Source organism: Marmota monax, unplaced genomic scaffold, assembly GCF_021218885.2.
Source record: "Marmota monax isolate L192 unplaced genomic scaffold, Marmota_monax_Labrador192_F-V1.1 WCK01_AAM20220418_F8-fsc00013, whole genome shotgun sequence".
NCBI classification, from domain to species: domain Eukaryota; kingdom Metazoa; phylum Chordata; class Mammalia; order Rodentia; family Sciuridae; genus Marmota; species Marmota monax.
In genome coordinates, this window is record NW_026692202.1 from 680,664 (window position 1) to 694,298 (window position 13,635).

Genomic DNA, 13,635 nt, shown 5'->3' on the forward strand with positions numbered 1-13,635 from the left:
TTATTGAACAAAGGGTTGAGTGAATAAATGAACCAATGAACCAGAGGATCATAGAAGTGATATCCTAGTCCAAGCCCTCAGTTTACAGAAAAGAGAGTCATGGCCCAGATAAGCAAAGACTGATATCCACAGTGCCAGATGTGGGACCAGATTCCAGGGCTCCTGTTCTCAGGCTTAGAATTCTTCCCACAAATGTACACTGACACTCTTATTGGGCACCTATGCAAATTAATTTTCAATTAATTGAACAAGCATGAATTATTTTTGTTTTGTTCTTAATAACTAAATCATTGTGGGTCACTGCTTTACATCTATGTACTCCAAATGATTATTTTAAGCCAATCACAGTAACCCATGACCTAGCAGTAACATGCTTAGGGGCTGGCATGGAAACCAATCCTGGCTACTGGGGAACAAGGAGAAGTCTGCTGCACTGTCTCTGAGACTCCTTGTTCCTAAGACACAGACAGAGGAAGCATTTCCCTTTTGTAGTGAGTACCCCAGTATCTGGCTGTGGGACCTGGAACTGCTTCAGCCATCTTGCTATTGGTCTGAGGATGAAGTTTGAGTTAGTCAGCTTTTTGTGACTGTGACCAAAATACCTGACAAAAACAACTTAGAGAAGGGAAGATGTATTTTGGTTCATGATTTCTGAGGATTCAGTCCATGGTTGGCCTACTCTACGGCAGCAATGTCACGGTGGAGGAAAGCTGCTCAGCAGCACATAGCAGCAGGGAAGCAGAGAGACAGAAGGGACAGAGTGGTGGGGTGGGGATGATAAACCCATCCAGGGGACACCTCCCGTGACCTACTTTATCCAACTAGGTTCCACCTTCTAGCCGTCCATGCAGCTATCAGTGGATTAGTTCACTATGAGGTCAAAGCCCCCATGATTCAATCATTGCTTAAAAGTACCTCCTCTGATCTTTGCTGCACTGGCGACCATGCTTTCAACACATGAGTATTTGGGGGACATTCCAGATCCAACCCATAACAAGGAAGGGATGGCGATAGTATAGTAGAGATTCAGAGATTTAGAAAGAACCTTATATGAAGCTCCTGAACCAATCCACTCTGAAGGCTACACTATCTGCCATTTTTTGGTAAAGAAAATAAACGATCTTATCATTGGAATCTATGAAATTAGGTGTTCTGTTAACTGGAGCTGAAAGAATCCTAAAAGGTTCAGACTACTTTTTGAGAGAAACTTAAAAAGAGGACAGTTACTTCCTCAATTCCTTAAACAACAACAACAACAACAAAACCCATAGAAAATAAATAAGCATTTCTTCAACTAGTCAGGGCTATCATTCTTCTGGCAAATACTGGGCAAAGGTATGATGATGCCCTTAGTCACCTCTGTGCTGCATGTTGATATACACGGTCAAATACTTTATGCCAATAAGTTCTCAAACTGGTTAGGTCTCAGGGTCCCTTTATGCTCTAAAAACATTACTGAGTGTCCCAGTAAGCTCTGTTTTATATGGGTTATATCTACTAATATTTACCATATAAGACACAATGTAATCCACAAACCTCTGGGATTTCCAAGACCCTTTCATTGGTTTGTGATACTGAGGTGGTAGCACCAAATAGTGATTATCATTTTCTCCACTGTTATGTATTCACAGCAACTAAGCGGGGAAGGAGGAACCATTTAAAGAAACTTTAAAAAGATTAATTAATTAAAAATAACAATATCAAAACAAATAAATGTTAACATACACATATTTTAATAAAAATTAATTATATTTTCTAAACAAAAAAATAGTGACAGAAGAAGCAATATTTGCAAGTCTTTTTTTTTTTTTATCTAGTTTAAGACACAAGAGAACTGGTTTCTCAAATTGATTTCTCTGAATCTGTCAAGATATGCTGTTTTGGCTGAAGTATATAAAGAAAATAATGGCTTCATAGAGATATATAGTTGGAAAAGAAAGGAGTATTTTAATGCCTTTCAGATATATCTGGATATTTTTCTTTGATACTTCAACAAAATCTGACAAGTTTCTTAAAAATTACTTGTAATGTAGAACTAAACCATATCCATGAACTTTTCATACTCTCTTATCTTAAAACCCATTGGTCTACTTTGCACTTGTAATGGATTTTTTTTTTTAACCCATGCAATCTTTAAACAGTATGTGTTGGTCATCTGGGTTCACTGAGTTATGAAGATCTTCCAAATGGTAATGTGTTTCATTATATAAAAAAATTGTTAAAAATTTATTAAGATTGCTTCTGATCCTATGAGAAAAGGCTGTAAGGTGATGGATACAAGTTTTTCAAAATTCTCACTTTCACTTGAAAGATCTAACTCTGTCATTTGGTAATGAATACTGTCAATTGTTTTCCTTGAAGTGACAGGCTTGCTTTGTTCATTTTTGACAGTGTCTGCCAAATACCTGAGTCTGAAGAACCACAGTTTGTCTGTCAGTCATTATTTTAAAGGTGTTCTGGGAAAAAAGTAGTGAGTTTGGCTCATATTCGAACAAGTCCTCTTCCTCAAGACAACCATGGTACCTTGATATGCAACAGAGGTACTTTATGTATACTGTATTTCTCATTTGTCACAAGTAACACTAAAATGACATGCATTCGAGGGTTACTTAACACTTTTTACTACTTCATCAAAGACTTCCTTAGACATAATGAGCAGTTCCCCCTTCCCCGCTTAGTTGCTGTGAATACATAACAGTGGAGAAAATGATAATCACTATTTGGTGCTACCACCTCAGTATCACAAACCAATGAAAGGGTCTTGGAAATCCCAGAGGTTTGTGGATTACATTTTGAGGACCACTGCTTTATGCCTTCTCTTTTTCTTTCTGTTTCCTTCATCAAGGGAAGAAAAAAACTATTAGCCATTTGCTAGCATGGATATTTAGTGCTATCTGTGCTTCCTATGGGCACATTTAGCTGCTCTCAGCAGGCATATGGATTGAGTAAATTCCAGGTGCCTGGCTCAGAAGATCATGTTATTGGGCTTTGGTTTTGAGTCCAAAGAGATGAATTTGAGTCTTAGCTTTATCACTTAAAAGTTATATAACTCTGAATGACCTACTGATCCTCTCCAGGTCTCCCTTTCTTATATAATCAGAGGATTAATCTGATAATCTCTAAATATCTTCTAGTTCTTAAATTTCATGGCTCTACTGCCACCCCACCATCTTGCATCTCTCCACAAAGGACTGATTCTTTGTATCTCTAGAAATCATTACAGACAGCCTCGGGGAGGAATAAATATGTTAAGAATTCAGAAGACACCAACTGATTTTCTTATAAGACTACTGAGAAACACATCCAAAGTTACATATGTAAAGACAAAGATTAAAGGCAATAAGAAACAACAAACTTAATACACAATAAACTAAATTTAATTGTCTCATCAAAGTAAGACCTACTTTGTTAAAACTGTTCAAAACAAGTAAACAAAAGATCTTTGGTCCCATAGGAATAACAAAGAACAGAAAAGTGTATGTAAGACTAAATGGAGAAATTTCAAATATAATTTTACTTACAGTTGCCAAAAAAACACCAAAAATTATATTTTCCACTTTTCTATCTGCTAAACATTTTTCCTACTACTATTCTATTATCAAAAGTAAATGTATTTGAGCACACTAACTCTATTTAGTTGATTTACTTTTCTATTTTCAAACCATGTGATAAAGGAGCTACCAATTTAGCTATATATCTTCTAAAATAAGCCTAAAGGAATTTTATTTCCAGGAAGGAATACATTATTCTGAAGTACAAGGCTTTAAAAATCACTAATTGATTTTATTTTGACATTAAGTAATGAATTCCTGACATAATTATAAAAAGTAAAACAAAATAGCTAAGAAAGTCAATCCTTGTGTTCTTTTGGATAAGAACAGGATACATTTTAATCAGGCATCTTGGGGTTTAATTGATATTTAGGTGAAATCACACATACAGAATAGAAACTGTGGCCCTTTAGTAATGGATCTCAGAAACAGTATTTTTCAAGTAATGGAAAGTGGGTGTAAAAAGGAAGAGTTTTAAAAATACACAAATTTCTATTCTTTCCAAGAAAAATCAAACTACAGTTTTTCAAAATCATAGGATTCTAAAAGTAAGGTAAATGTAAAAACTAAGCATTTTTTTTTTTTAAGAGCTTCATGCATTTGGGAACTACAGGCAAATGCAAATCAGGAAATCATGCTTCTGTTCTAGGCATGCTGATAAAGGGATTTCAAAAGCTAGCTACATATGGAATTCTCTCATCAAGAGCTTCAACAATTTGGTAGCATTAGGGCATTAAAAACAAATCAGAGAATCATGGTCCATTTTAGCCTGTCCTACTAACATAATGTATAAGTTAACTAATATGGACAGCAATAGTTTGTCCACTGAGAAAATCACGAAACGCCTGCCGATAAATCTGAGTTGCTACATTTAAAACTGCAAATAGACCATAGTAAAATTAAAACTTACAAATAGTTACCATTTGCTTCAATTTGCTAATACTGGCATTTCTCTCTCACACTTAATTATTGCATATTCCTAAAAGAGATAAAATTACTGGGTGCCAAATATTACTCATTCATATTTTACTTATAGTTTCCTACATACCAGGTATCAGGGTCTGGGATTATTAAGATAGATGAGCCCTGCCCTCAAGTAATTCATAATCTTTTTAGGTTAGTCTTAGAATAAAAACCCACCACTTAAGGGGTTCAATTTATTAAGTACTTTCTGTTCCTGGGGAAGGAGGGTAGAAGGATGCCTAAAATATGAGCAAACCTTTAATTATGAAAACATTATGTAATTGATTTCCATGGATTACTCCTCAAATTTCTTCATAAGACCATAAAGAAAACAAGCAATCATATTAAAATATCAAACATGGAAAATTACTTACATAATAATAAAAGACTTTTTGTTGACTTTTAAGCATAATTAGGACTTAGTGGAGTTTGTATTTTTTAAAATCATGTGTAAAAACTCAACAGGATTCTGAATTATACAAAGAATAGCATAATTAAATTTAAAGTAAAAATGTATTTTCTTGTATTTTAACCAAAATTTATCTAAACTGAAAAGACTTCTAGTATTTGCTCAGAGAAAACAGGCTATAATCACAATATACCTGGATGTTCATCTTCACTGTGCAAAGGGAATGGTTGTCAGGAAGCCACGGTGACATAGCACAAGCTCATAATCACCCATCTGCCCGGAATCATCCCACCCACCTGCCATACATAACACTGATGGTAATTTGGCAAACAAACAAAATAACAAAGGTTAAAACATTATAAATGTGGTTCTTATGTAGACAGCTAACAAAACCAATGAGTAATACCCCTTACATAGCCATATCATATATCCAATTCTAAAATCCCTCAAGATTAACTGGTTGTTCATGTAAAAAGTAAGACATGGTTATATGGAATAAAAATATATTTTAAAAATCATAATAATTTTTTTTATCTTGCTGGCATGGTGGTGCAACCCTATAAACCCTGTGACTTGGAAGGCTGACACAGAGGGTTGCAAGTTTGAGGCCAGCCTTGAAAACATAGTGAGACCCTGTCTTCAAATAAAATAAAAAGGGGCCAGTGGTGCACATCTGTAATCCCAATAGCTTGGGAGGCTGAGGCAGGAGGATTACAAGTTCAAAGTCAGCTTCAGCAACTTAGTGAGGCACTTAGCAACTTAGTGAGACCCTGACTCTGAAAAAAAAAATAAAATATACATAATGAAAAAAAATATATAAATAATGACTGGGGATGTGGCTCAGTGGTTAAGCATCCCTGGGTTCAATCCTCAGTACAAAAAATAATATAATATAAAAAAGGATGGGGATGCACCTCAACGGTAAAGCACCCCTAGGTTCCATCCCCAGAATTAAAAAAAACTATCTCTATCAGTAATTAAAGGATTCTTTTTCACTTTACTTTGACCATGGATTCCTAGAAAACTTTTAAAAACATATGTAATATGCTCTCTTCTGCATGTGCTCCTGCCATCGTGATACTATTTGCCATGAGCCCCTTGCTAGAGCTTAACAGATGCTAGTGCCATGCTCTTGAACCTTCAGAACTATGAAGTTTTTTCTTTATAAAGAAGAAAAGAGGTATCTCAGTCTCAAGTATTTTGATGTTGCAACACAAAGTCGACTAAGACATGTCTCTAAAAGTGGTGAATATGATAGAGGCTTGACAACATGTGCCCATATAAGGGGGTACTTAAGACTTCATGTGAGACTGTGAAAGCTCCTGTAAAGTTTGCGCTCACCAAAATAAAGCAGACAATACACTAAGTTTGTTGGAAAATCAAAGTCATTTTAGGTACCTTAAATTAGTAACATGAGTACCAATAGTTAAATTCTATTCATTTTTTCTTAAATGCCAGAAACCTTTCAGAATAGTCCTCCCCTGAAGTTTAAAAATGCATCGTTTCAATAAATTTGTCTTGTTTAACAATAGCAGATGGTACTGCAGATAATATTCAAATGAAGAGGCATTCACTGTTCTCCTGCTGCCCTTTCTATCCATCTGATGGCTTTTTCATTTTGATTTTTAGCTGTACCTACCTCGTGATTATTCCAGCTCCCGATTCCCTGGAAGAAACAGGAGTGTATTCTCCAAGGCCTGCATGTGTTGTATTCACTACAGATATAAAAGAGAAACCTCTCTTGTCTCTTCCTGACCTTTCTCCTTTCTTTCTGATAACCCCCAGAGCAATCACTCATATACACTTTCATTCATTCATTCAATAAACATGTATCAAGTGCCAAGATGCCAGGAACAGGGCTGTTTTTTAATTCATGTGGTTACAAAACAGGTGTGTTCGTATGAATCCCACTGTGACTGTGACTGTGTTACCTGCAGTAAGAAATGTACTCTGCAAGGCAAACCAATACACGGGTGCTATACTTAGGCATAGAAAAAAGGTTCATGAAGCAAGACTTACTCACACTACGTGCCATGCACTGATGCCTTTTATTGCATTCAGTTCAGTTCTACTTCACTTCATTGTGTGGAGACCTAGTAAATTAATTTCACAACCCAATAATGAGTCAAGAATTGTAGTCCGAAAAATACTGCCCTATAATATATAGTGGAAACTTGCAATTTGTAATACAATTGTATTTTTTTTAACTAAAAATATCCTGAAGGTGATGGAGAGAAGAGGGTGAAGGAGAAAAAGGGAAAGCAAGAAAAGGGTAAAAATAAAATAAAATGCAAAAATACATGGGAAAAATCCAAGGGGAATAAAGAGAGAGAGAGAAAAAAAGCGAAGTCCAGAATGAAAGACTATCATGGTCATTTCTGAAGTGAGGGAAGAGGTGGCATCGTTGTCTCCTTAGAGGAACTGTTACCACCTACTAGGGAATTAGCTGATTATTCATCGATCTCTGCCTTCCAACTGTTCTAATTCTTAAACCTTTAAAGATTGACTCAACAAAAGTGACCCATTAAGATAGAAATGCTTATTTAGCTTGCAGCACAGAATGATCATACAGAGAACTAGATGAAATCTGTAGGGAGGGGTGTGGCCCAAGGAGTTATCCATATATGGGTAGCTATTGAAAATGATATCATGAAAAATATAAGAAGATAAGTTAATCCTGACCATGTACCGAGACCATCTCATCAGTTGGAGGGTTCTAATTCTAACTACAAAAGGGAAAGAATGGGGCATGCACTCTAAAGTCAGTAATTACCACTTATTATGAGATGTTCTTAGGGAATCAATGCCACTTTCTGGTCCTAAAACATATACATATATCCTGCTGGACATTTCGGTTTGTCCTGCCCCAGAATAATTTACATATGGGAGTATTCATACAAATAATGTATCATATTTTGAATTGCAGTTTTTAAATGAGTGAAACATATTCCTAGAATTAGTAAGCCTCAGAATAACAGGCATTAATAATGTTTGTGTTCATATCTTTTTTAGCCTACTACTGATTGGCATTTGATGCTGGGTGAAAAACCTTCCAAAGAACTTGTAGGAGTGTAAAATGAGAATATGTTGATCTTACATGAACACAGGGAGTCACCAACCAGCCCCACAGCACCCCACATGCCAGGCTCAGGAAGTCCTTCCACTTGGGTCATTGGTTACAGGTGTTATGGGAAAGAGAAGAAAGAGGAAATACTCTACTTTTTCAGAGGGCATAAGTAAAAAAAGAAACAGGAGTGGGAAGAGGGCACATAAAGAAGAAACAGAATAGGGGAAGAACTGAAAAAGTTCCCTCTCAGACGAGGAAAAAAGAAGGTGTTGAAAACTAGTAGGGTACTGGGGGGTACTCTAGGATGCTCAGGGGACTTCATAGAGACTTCTAGTAATGGGTGGGATGGGGTGAGATCCAGTATATTTCAACAAATATTCACTGAGTGCTCAATTTAAGGTCTATTCTGGGAACAGCAGAGGTCACCAAAGGTGGGATGCCCTCTAGACATAAGTAACCTAGCACAATTAATACCACTGTTCTGGTGGTGGGTCAATAATCTCTATACCACGTTACAAAATCAGCAAGTGTATTTGCCCATGAAACTTCAGTATGCCTCTGTGAGGGATAACAGGAGGGGTACTTGGGAAAGAATAAAGGTATAATCTCTTTAAATACTAAAAAACATTCAAGATCAACAGAGTAGAGACACAGAGAGGTGTCTATAAGTCCAGGTCATGTCAGAAGACCAAAATAAGGGCTGTCAATGCTAACAACCCAGCATTTCTATCCCATGGTTATAAAAGCATATGGTGACACTAGGCCCTGAAGCTTAGGGATGGAGAGCACAGGCTCTGGAACAAGCCTGTCTGGATTTGAATCCTGGTTCCTCCACTTACTAGCTGTTTGAATTTGAGTAACTTATGAAACTTCTCTGTGCTTCAGTTTCTCTGTATGTAAAGCGGAAATGATAATAAGATTTACTTCCTAGGGTTAGTGTGGGAATTGAGTTAATATGGGTTAAGATACATAGAGAAGTGCCCATCATACACTGAATATTCTGTAAATGTTGGCTGATATAATTGCTCCCTGATCACCTCCCATACACTCAGGGAGTCATATGTATCAGGGAGAGGTCACACTCAGACAAAATATAGCTGTGGGTATTTGGACTGCCAATGTAGACATTGACCAGTTGCAAGGTTAGCATCTACCCCTAGGCAATATCCTGAAAGACCTTGGATGAAAGTGTCCAGGTCTTTGTATGCACAATTCAGGAGTCCCTGCTCCAACTGCTTTTTGGCAGTTATTTACTGTCAATATTTTTAACATTTAATATTGTAAATAGCCCCTATTTAGAAATGAAAAACTGGTATGCCTCATGATTTAAAAAAAAAAAAACTGGTAAGATGAGAAACTATTTAGAGATGAGTAGACAGAAATGTACATGAACTTCAAAGAAAATTAGAACTACTTCTATTTTTTATTTTTTGTAGTACAGAGGGGACTGAACCCAGGGCCTCATGCATGCATTCTAACACTGAGCTACATCCCAAGCTCTATACCTGTTTTAAAATATACTAGAACCTAAAACATAAGAGAACTTCAAGAATATCATATAAATCTAATTTGTTTGTTTGGCATAGCTTTAGAAATCTAAAAATGAATAGATGACATTTTAAGAACCTGGTTACAGAGTTCCAATTTAAAGGGCACTCATGCATGCGCGCGCACACACACACATACACATGCACCCAAAACACTCTTCAGCAGTTGCCATGACAACATAATACAGAGCCTACCAACCTCTTTGTTATCCTGCTGAAGATGCTGAGCAAAAACACTCATGATGGATTCTTTACTAATTAAGTGGAAAAGGTTAAAAAATTCTAGATCTCCATAGTTTTCATCTGTGCTGGGCCTCAGTAAAGAAAATACCAAATATTTTAAGAAAAAGGATATGAAAATAATAACTACAAGATCAATTACAGATAAAAGTGAAAACAATGTTGGAAAAAAATGGGGAAATTTTTTTTTTTATTTTTACTTTATCATCATCTCTTAATAAGTTCTATTGTACTATTTTAACAGAAGAATCAACTTCATACAATTGGTTAACAAGATCTCTTATTTTACTAACACACTTAAATGCTTTCCTTGTTTAACCATCTCAATTTTAACTCATTTGAGAGCCCATATTCCCATATGCTAAATAGCTATAACAAAATGGTCTCTAAATTAATAGGAGTTTACATGCTCCCAAAAGAAGGGAAAAAAATAGGAATAAACAACACTTTTGGAGGCTGTGATAAAACACTGTCTCATTTTCCTTCCACTTCTCTGATTAGCCATCGCTGTCTCCTTCACAGGTTGCCCTCTTTCTCTAAGCGCTTAGACCCAGAGCTTACCAGGATTAGCTTTAGACAAATCTCACTCTAGCCTCTTCTTGGCAGTCTCATCTGTAATCAGTGGCTTTAATTATCACTCTGAGCATTCACATCCCCAGCCCAGACTCTCTTCTGAGCTCCACATCAGTTGGTCCAGCTGCCTCCTAAACCCCTCCACACTGATGCCACTTTACAGGCAAATCAGGTCTTGATGCAATGCTCCTCACCTCCATAAACGTCAGCTTTGAATGCTCCCAGCACAAATACCCTCAATATCTATCTGCTGAATGAACATGTGAATAAACGAATCAATCAATCAACCAAACTGTCACAAAAAACAAAAATCCTAAGGGTCATCCTTGATAACGCATTCTTCCTTCCCTTCCATGAGTGAGGATCCAAAATCCTGTCTATTTTGCCTCCAAAATACTTCCCAAATCCATCCCATTGTCAAAATCCTCACAGTCACTACTCAAAGGTAAAAGTCTACTCTGGATTGCTGTCATATCCTCTGAACCATCAATCAGGAATGTTCAGGTGTAAAGGACACAGAGAAGTCAGGCAGTCAGCATGTTCCAAATAAGCAATTCATTGACCAAACTGATACAGTAGGTCTAAGAAAAGGGAAGTGAACATTTACTAACTGTAAACTAAGTGCAGACACTGATTTAGGTGCTTCACCTAGACTACCTCACTGAATCTACACAGTGACCCATTTTATAGAAGAAACTCAATTGCATATATGGTGTCAGGGAAACTTTCCTGGTCATAACCCTTAACTATGCTTGATGCCAATATACAAAAAAACAATGATGAATATGAAGAACAAAGATGACGATGAGCACAACCGAGAATTTGTTCAGACACTGTTCAGAGCACTTCTTTATTTAAGTTTCACTACCCTCCTCTGAAGTAGTGTATTATGGTTCCCTTTTGCAGAAGAGCAAACTGAGCACTTAAGTGATTTATTCAGATAACAAACCAGATATGGCATGATTTGACCATAGTTCTTTTTACTTAAGAATTTACTAAATACCCATTTAACTGTAGCAAGTTATTAGAACAAATGGAGACATATAGCTAGACAAGAGCAATCCATCCATGTCTTTAAGGATCTTGTATCGAACCTGAAGAGTCTGTCTCCTGGGTCAGAGCTGTTTCTTCATCTCACCTGTACCCGTGGAGGGCAGAGTTCATGGAGGAAATCCTCTGCCAGCTCCAAACCCACCACAAAGGGTATATTTCAGTATAGTCTAGGCTGCCATTTCTTTCCCACCTTGTCTGAGAATCAGTTTTCCTCAAATAAGGTACCAGGAGAAGATGCTTTAGTGCATCTAATTATATTAACTGGGTGACAAGTCTGGATACTTTTCTTAAACAGTTATCAAAAAAGCACTATGAATGGCATCAATACAAAGAGTTGTTTAAAAGGTCTAATCTATTACTTACAATTTTATAACTCCATCTGAGCACCTGGAACAGAGCTGCTGGCTGCTCTTGTCTTGTTTGTGTTGACTCTGCCCCAGCTGAACAAACCTACAAATTAACCATGGATAAAAGTAAGCTAAAGAAGGAAGTACTTGCAATTAATTCAGGATTCACTACACACACAGTGTGCACTTTCAAATGACAGTAGTGCGCTTATTTCAGAAAAGCACATAAAGAGTGCCCTATGGAAGGCAAGACTTTGCTTGATTTTACAGTGAATTTGTTAGAAGGAGATGTGATTCTGCTTAACACATAATCATAACCATGCACATAAGATGAAATCACATGTGTACTTCATTGCATTTCTATTAACTTAAATGTCATGCAGAACTTGAACAGAAAGTTCCTGAAGCCAGGCAGACAATGTTTCTTAGAGGGTCTCACACATCAAAAGAGACACTATCTTATGCACAGAATGCAAGAAGGATGGTTGGGAAACAAATGACATGGAAAGGGCAGGGTTAGGCTAGGAAACCAGCTCCTGAAGCAGGGATGCTGCTGATAACCCAGGACATGGGCTTGATTCCTTAGGACCATGAGATCCTCCCCAGTCCCCAATCTTTTACCCTACTCCCAAGTACACTCCAGTCACTTCTAAGAGGAGCACTTTCATCAATCATGGTGGGGGTCAGTTGATGAGCACCACTGCCACATCATCCCTCCTCAGAGAAGACATGAACAGCACCAATCCGGATGTTAAGATAAGAGCCAAAGGAAAATGCCCTTATTTGTCTAAGCCCTGACTGCACCACATGCATCTATCTTCCCCTGAGGGACATGGTTTTGTAGTTTTGTTTCAATGTGCCCACAGGAGATTATAAGGCAGGATTAAAAAGCAGATTTCCTTCTGTTTTTCTACTATTTAAAATATCTTCCTTTGATGATGATGGATAATTTTATCATTTATTTTTCATAAGCTTTTTTAAAGGTCAAGTGCTACAAAAACTACCAATTATGAAATCATTATAATGCTACTGAAAAACTTTCATAAAATTTACTTGTATCCAACTTTCAGCAACTGAGAAATTTGAACCATTTCTGGGGAATGTAATGGCTTAGATAAAGCTCAAGTGTAAAACAATATAAGTATTGAGGTGAAATGATTGGGTTTTGAGAGTCTTAACCTAATCAGTACATTAATCTATTGATTAACTGGGTGGTAAATGTAGGCCAGTAGAATGTGGCTGGGAGAGGTAAGTCCCTGGGGGTGTGCCTTTGAGGTCTATATTTTGTCTGTGGTGAGGAAAGTCAGTCTTTCTCTCTTTCTCTCTCTCTCTCTCTGCTTCCTGGGTCCATATCCTCAGCTGCTTTCCTCTGCCATACTTTCCACCATGATATTCTGCCTCACCTTGAGCCCAAAGCAATGGAATTACCCATCTATGAACTGAGACCTCTGAAATGGTGAACTCCCAAATAAGCTTTTCCTCCTCTAATTGTTCTTGTCAGGTCTTTTGGCTTTTGGTCACAGCAGCGGAAAAAAAAAAAAAAAAAAAAAGACTAACTAGGGAAAAATGTCATTTAATATCAGCTATTTGTCTTTGATCTTTAAACTTCCCAAATTAAGTGTACCATCACTGTCAGAATTAAAAACAAACAAACAAACAAAAAAACAACTGTGCAGATGTATGAGGCTTCGAAGAAAGCTTCCAGGTCTGGTCCAAAAACTAAACTAAATATATAGGAAAAGATGAGGGAAAGGGGAGAGAGAGAGAGAATAAGGATTGGTAATTAGAACAAAAGCACATAGCAGAAATCCTCAGGAATCTGGAGGTGGTAGAGGCCCAATGTAGAAAAAACAGGCAGGAGAACAGGAAACTGGAAGACAGGCTA

The 13,635-nt window shown here is 37.0% G+C and overlaps 1 protein-coding gene across 4 annotated transcripts in view; it reads right to left on the minus strand.

The window, feature by feature from the left end:
• The window catches only part of Fig4 (FIG4 phosphoinositide 5-phosphatase), a 111,484-nt gene that overhangs the window by 17,438 nt on the left and 80,411 nt on the right, over window positions 1-13,635 (minus strand). For all 4 annotated transcript variants that reach the window (XM_046430065.2, XM_046430055.2, XM_046430039.2 and 1 more), the window contains one exon: window positions 11,767-11,853. In XM_046430065.2, coding sequence (XP_046286021.1) covers window positions 11,767-11,853 — 87 coding nt within the window. The remainder of the gene's footprint in view (window positions 1-11,766; window positions 11,854-13,635) is intronic.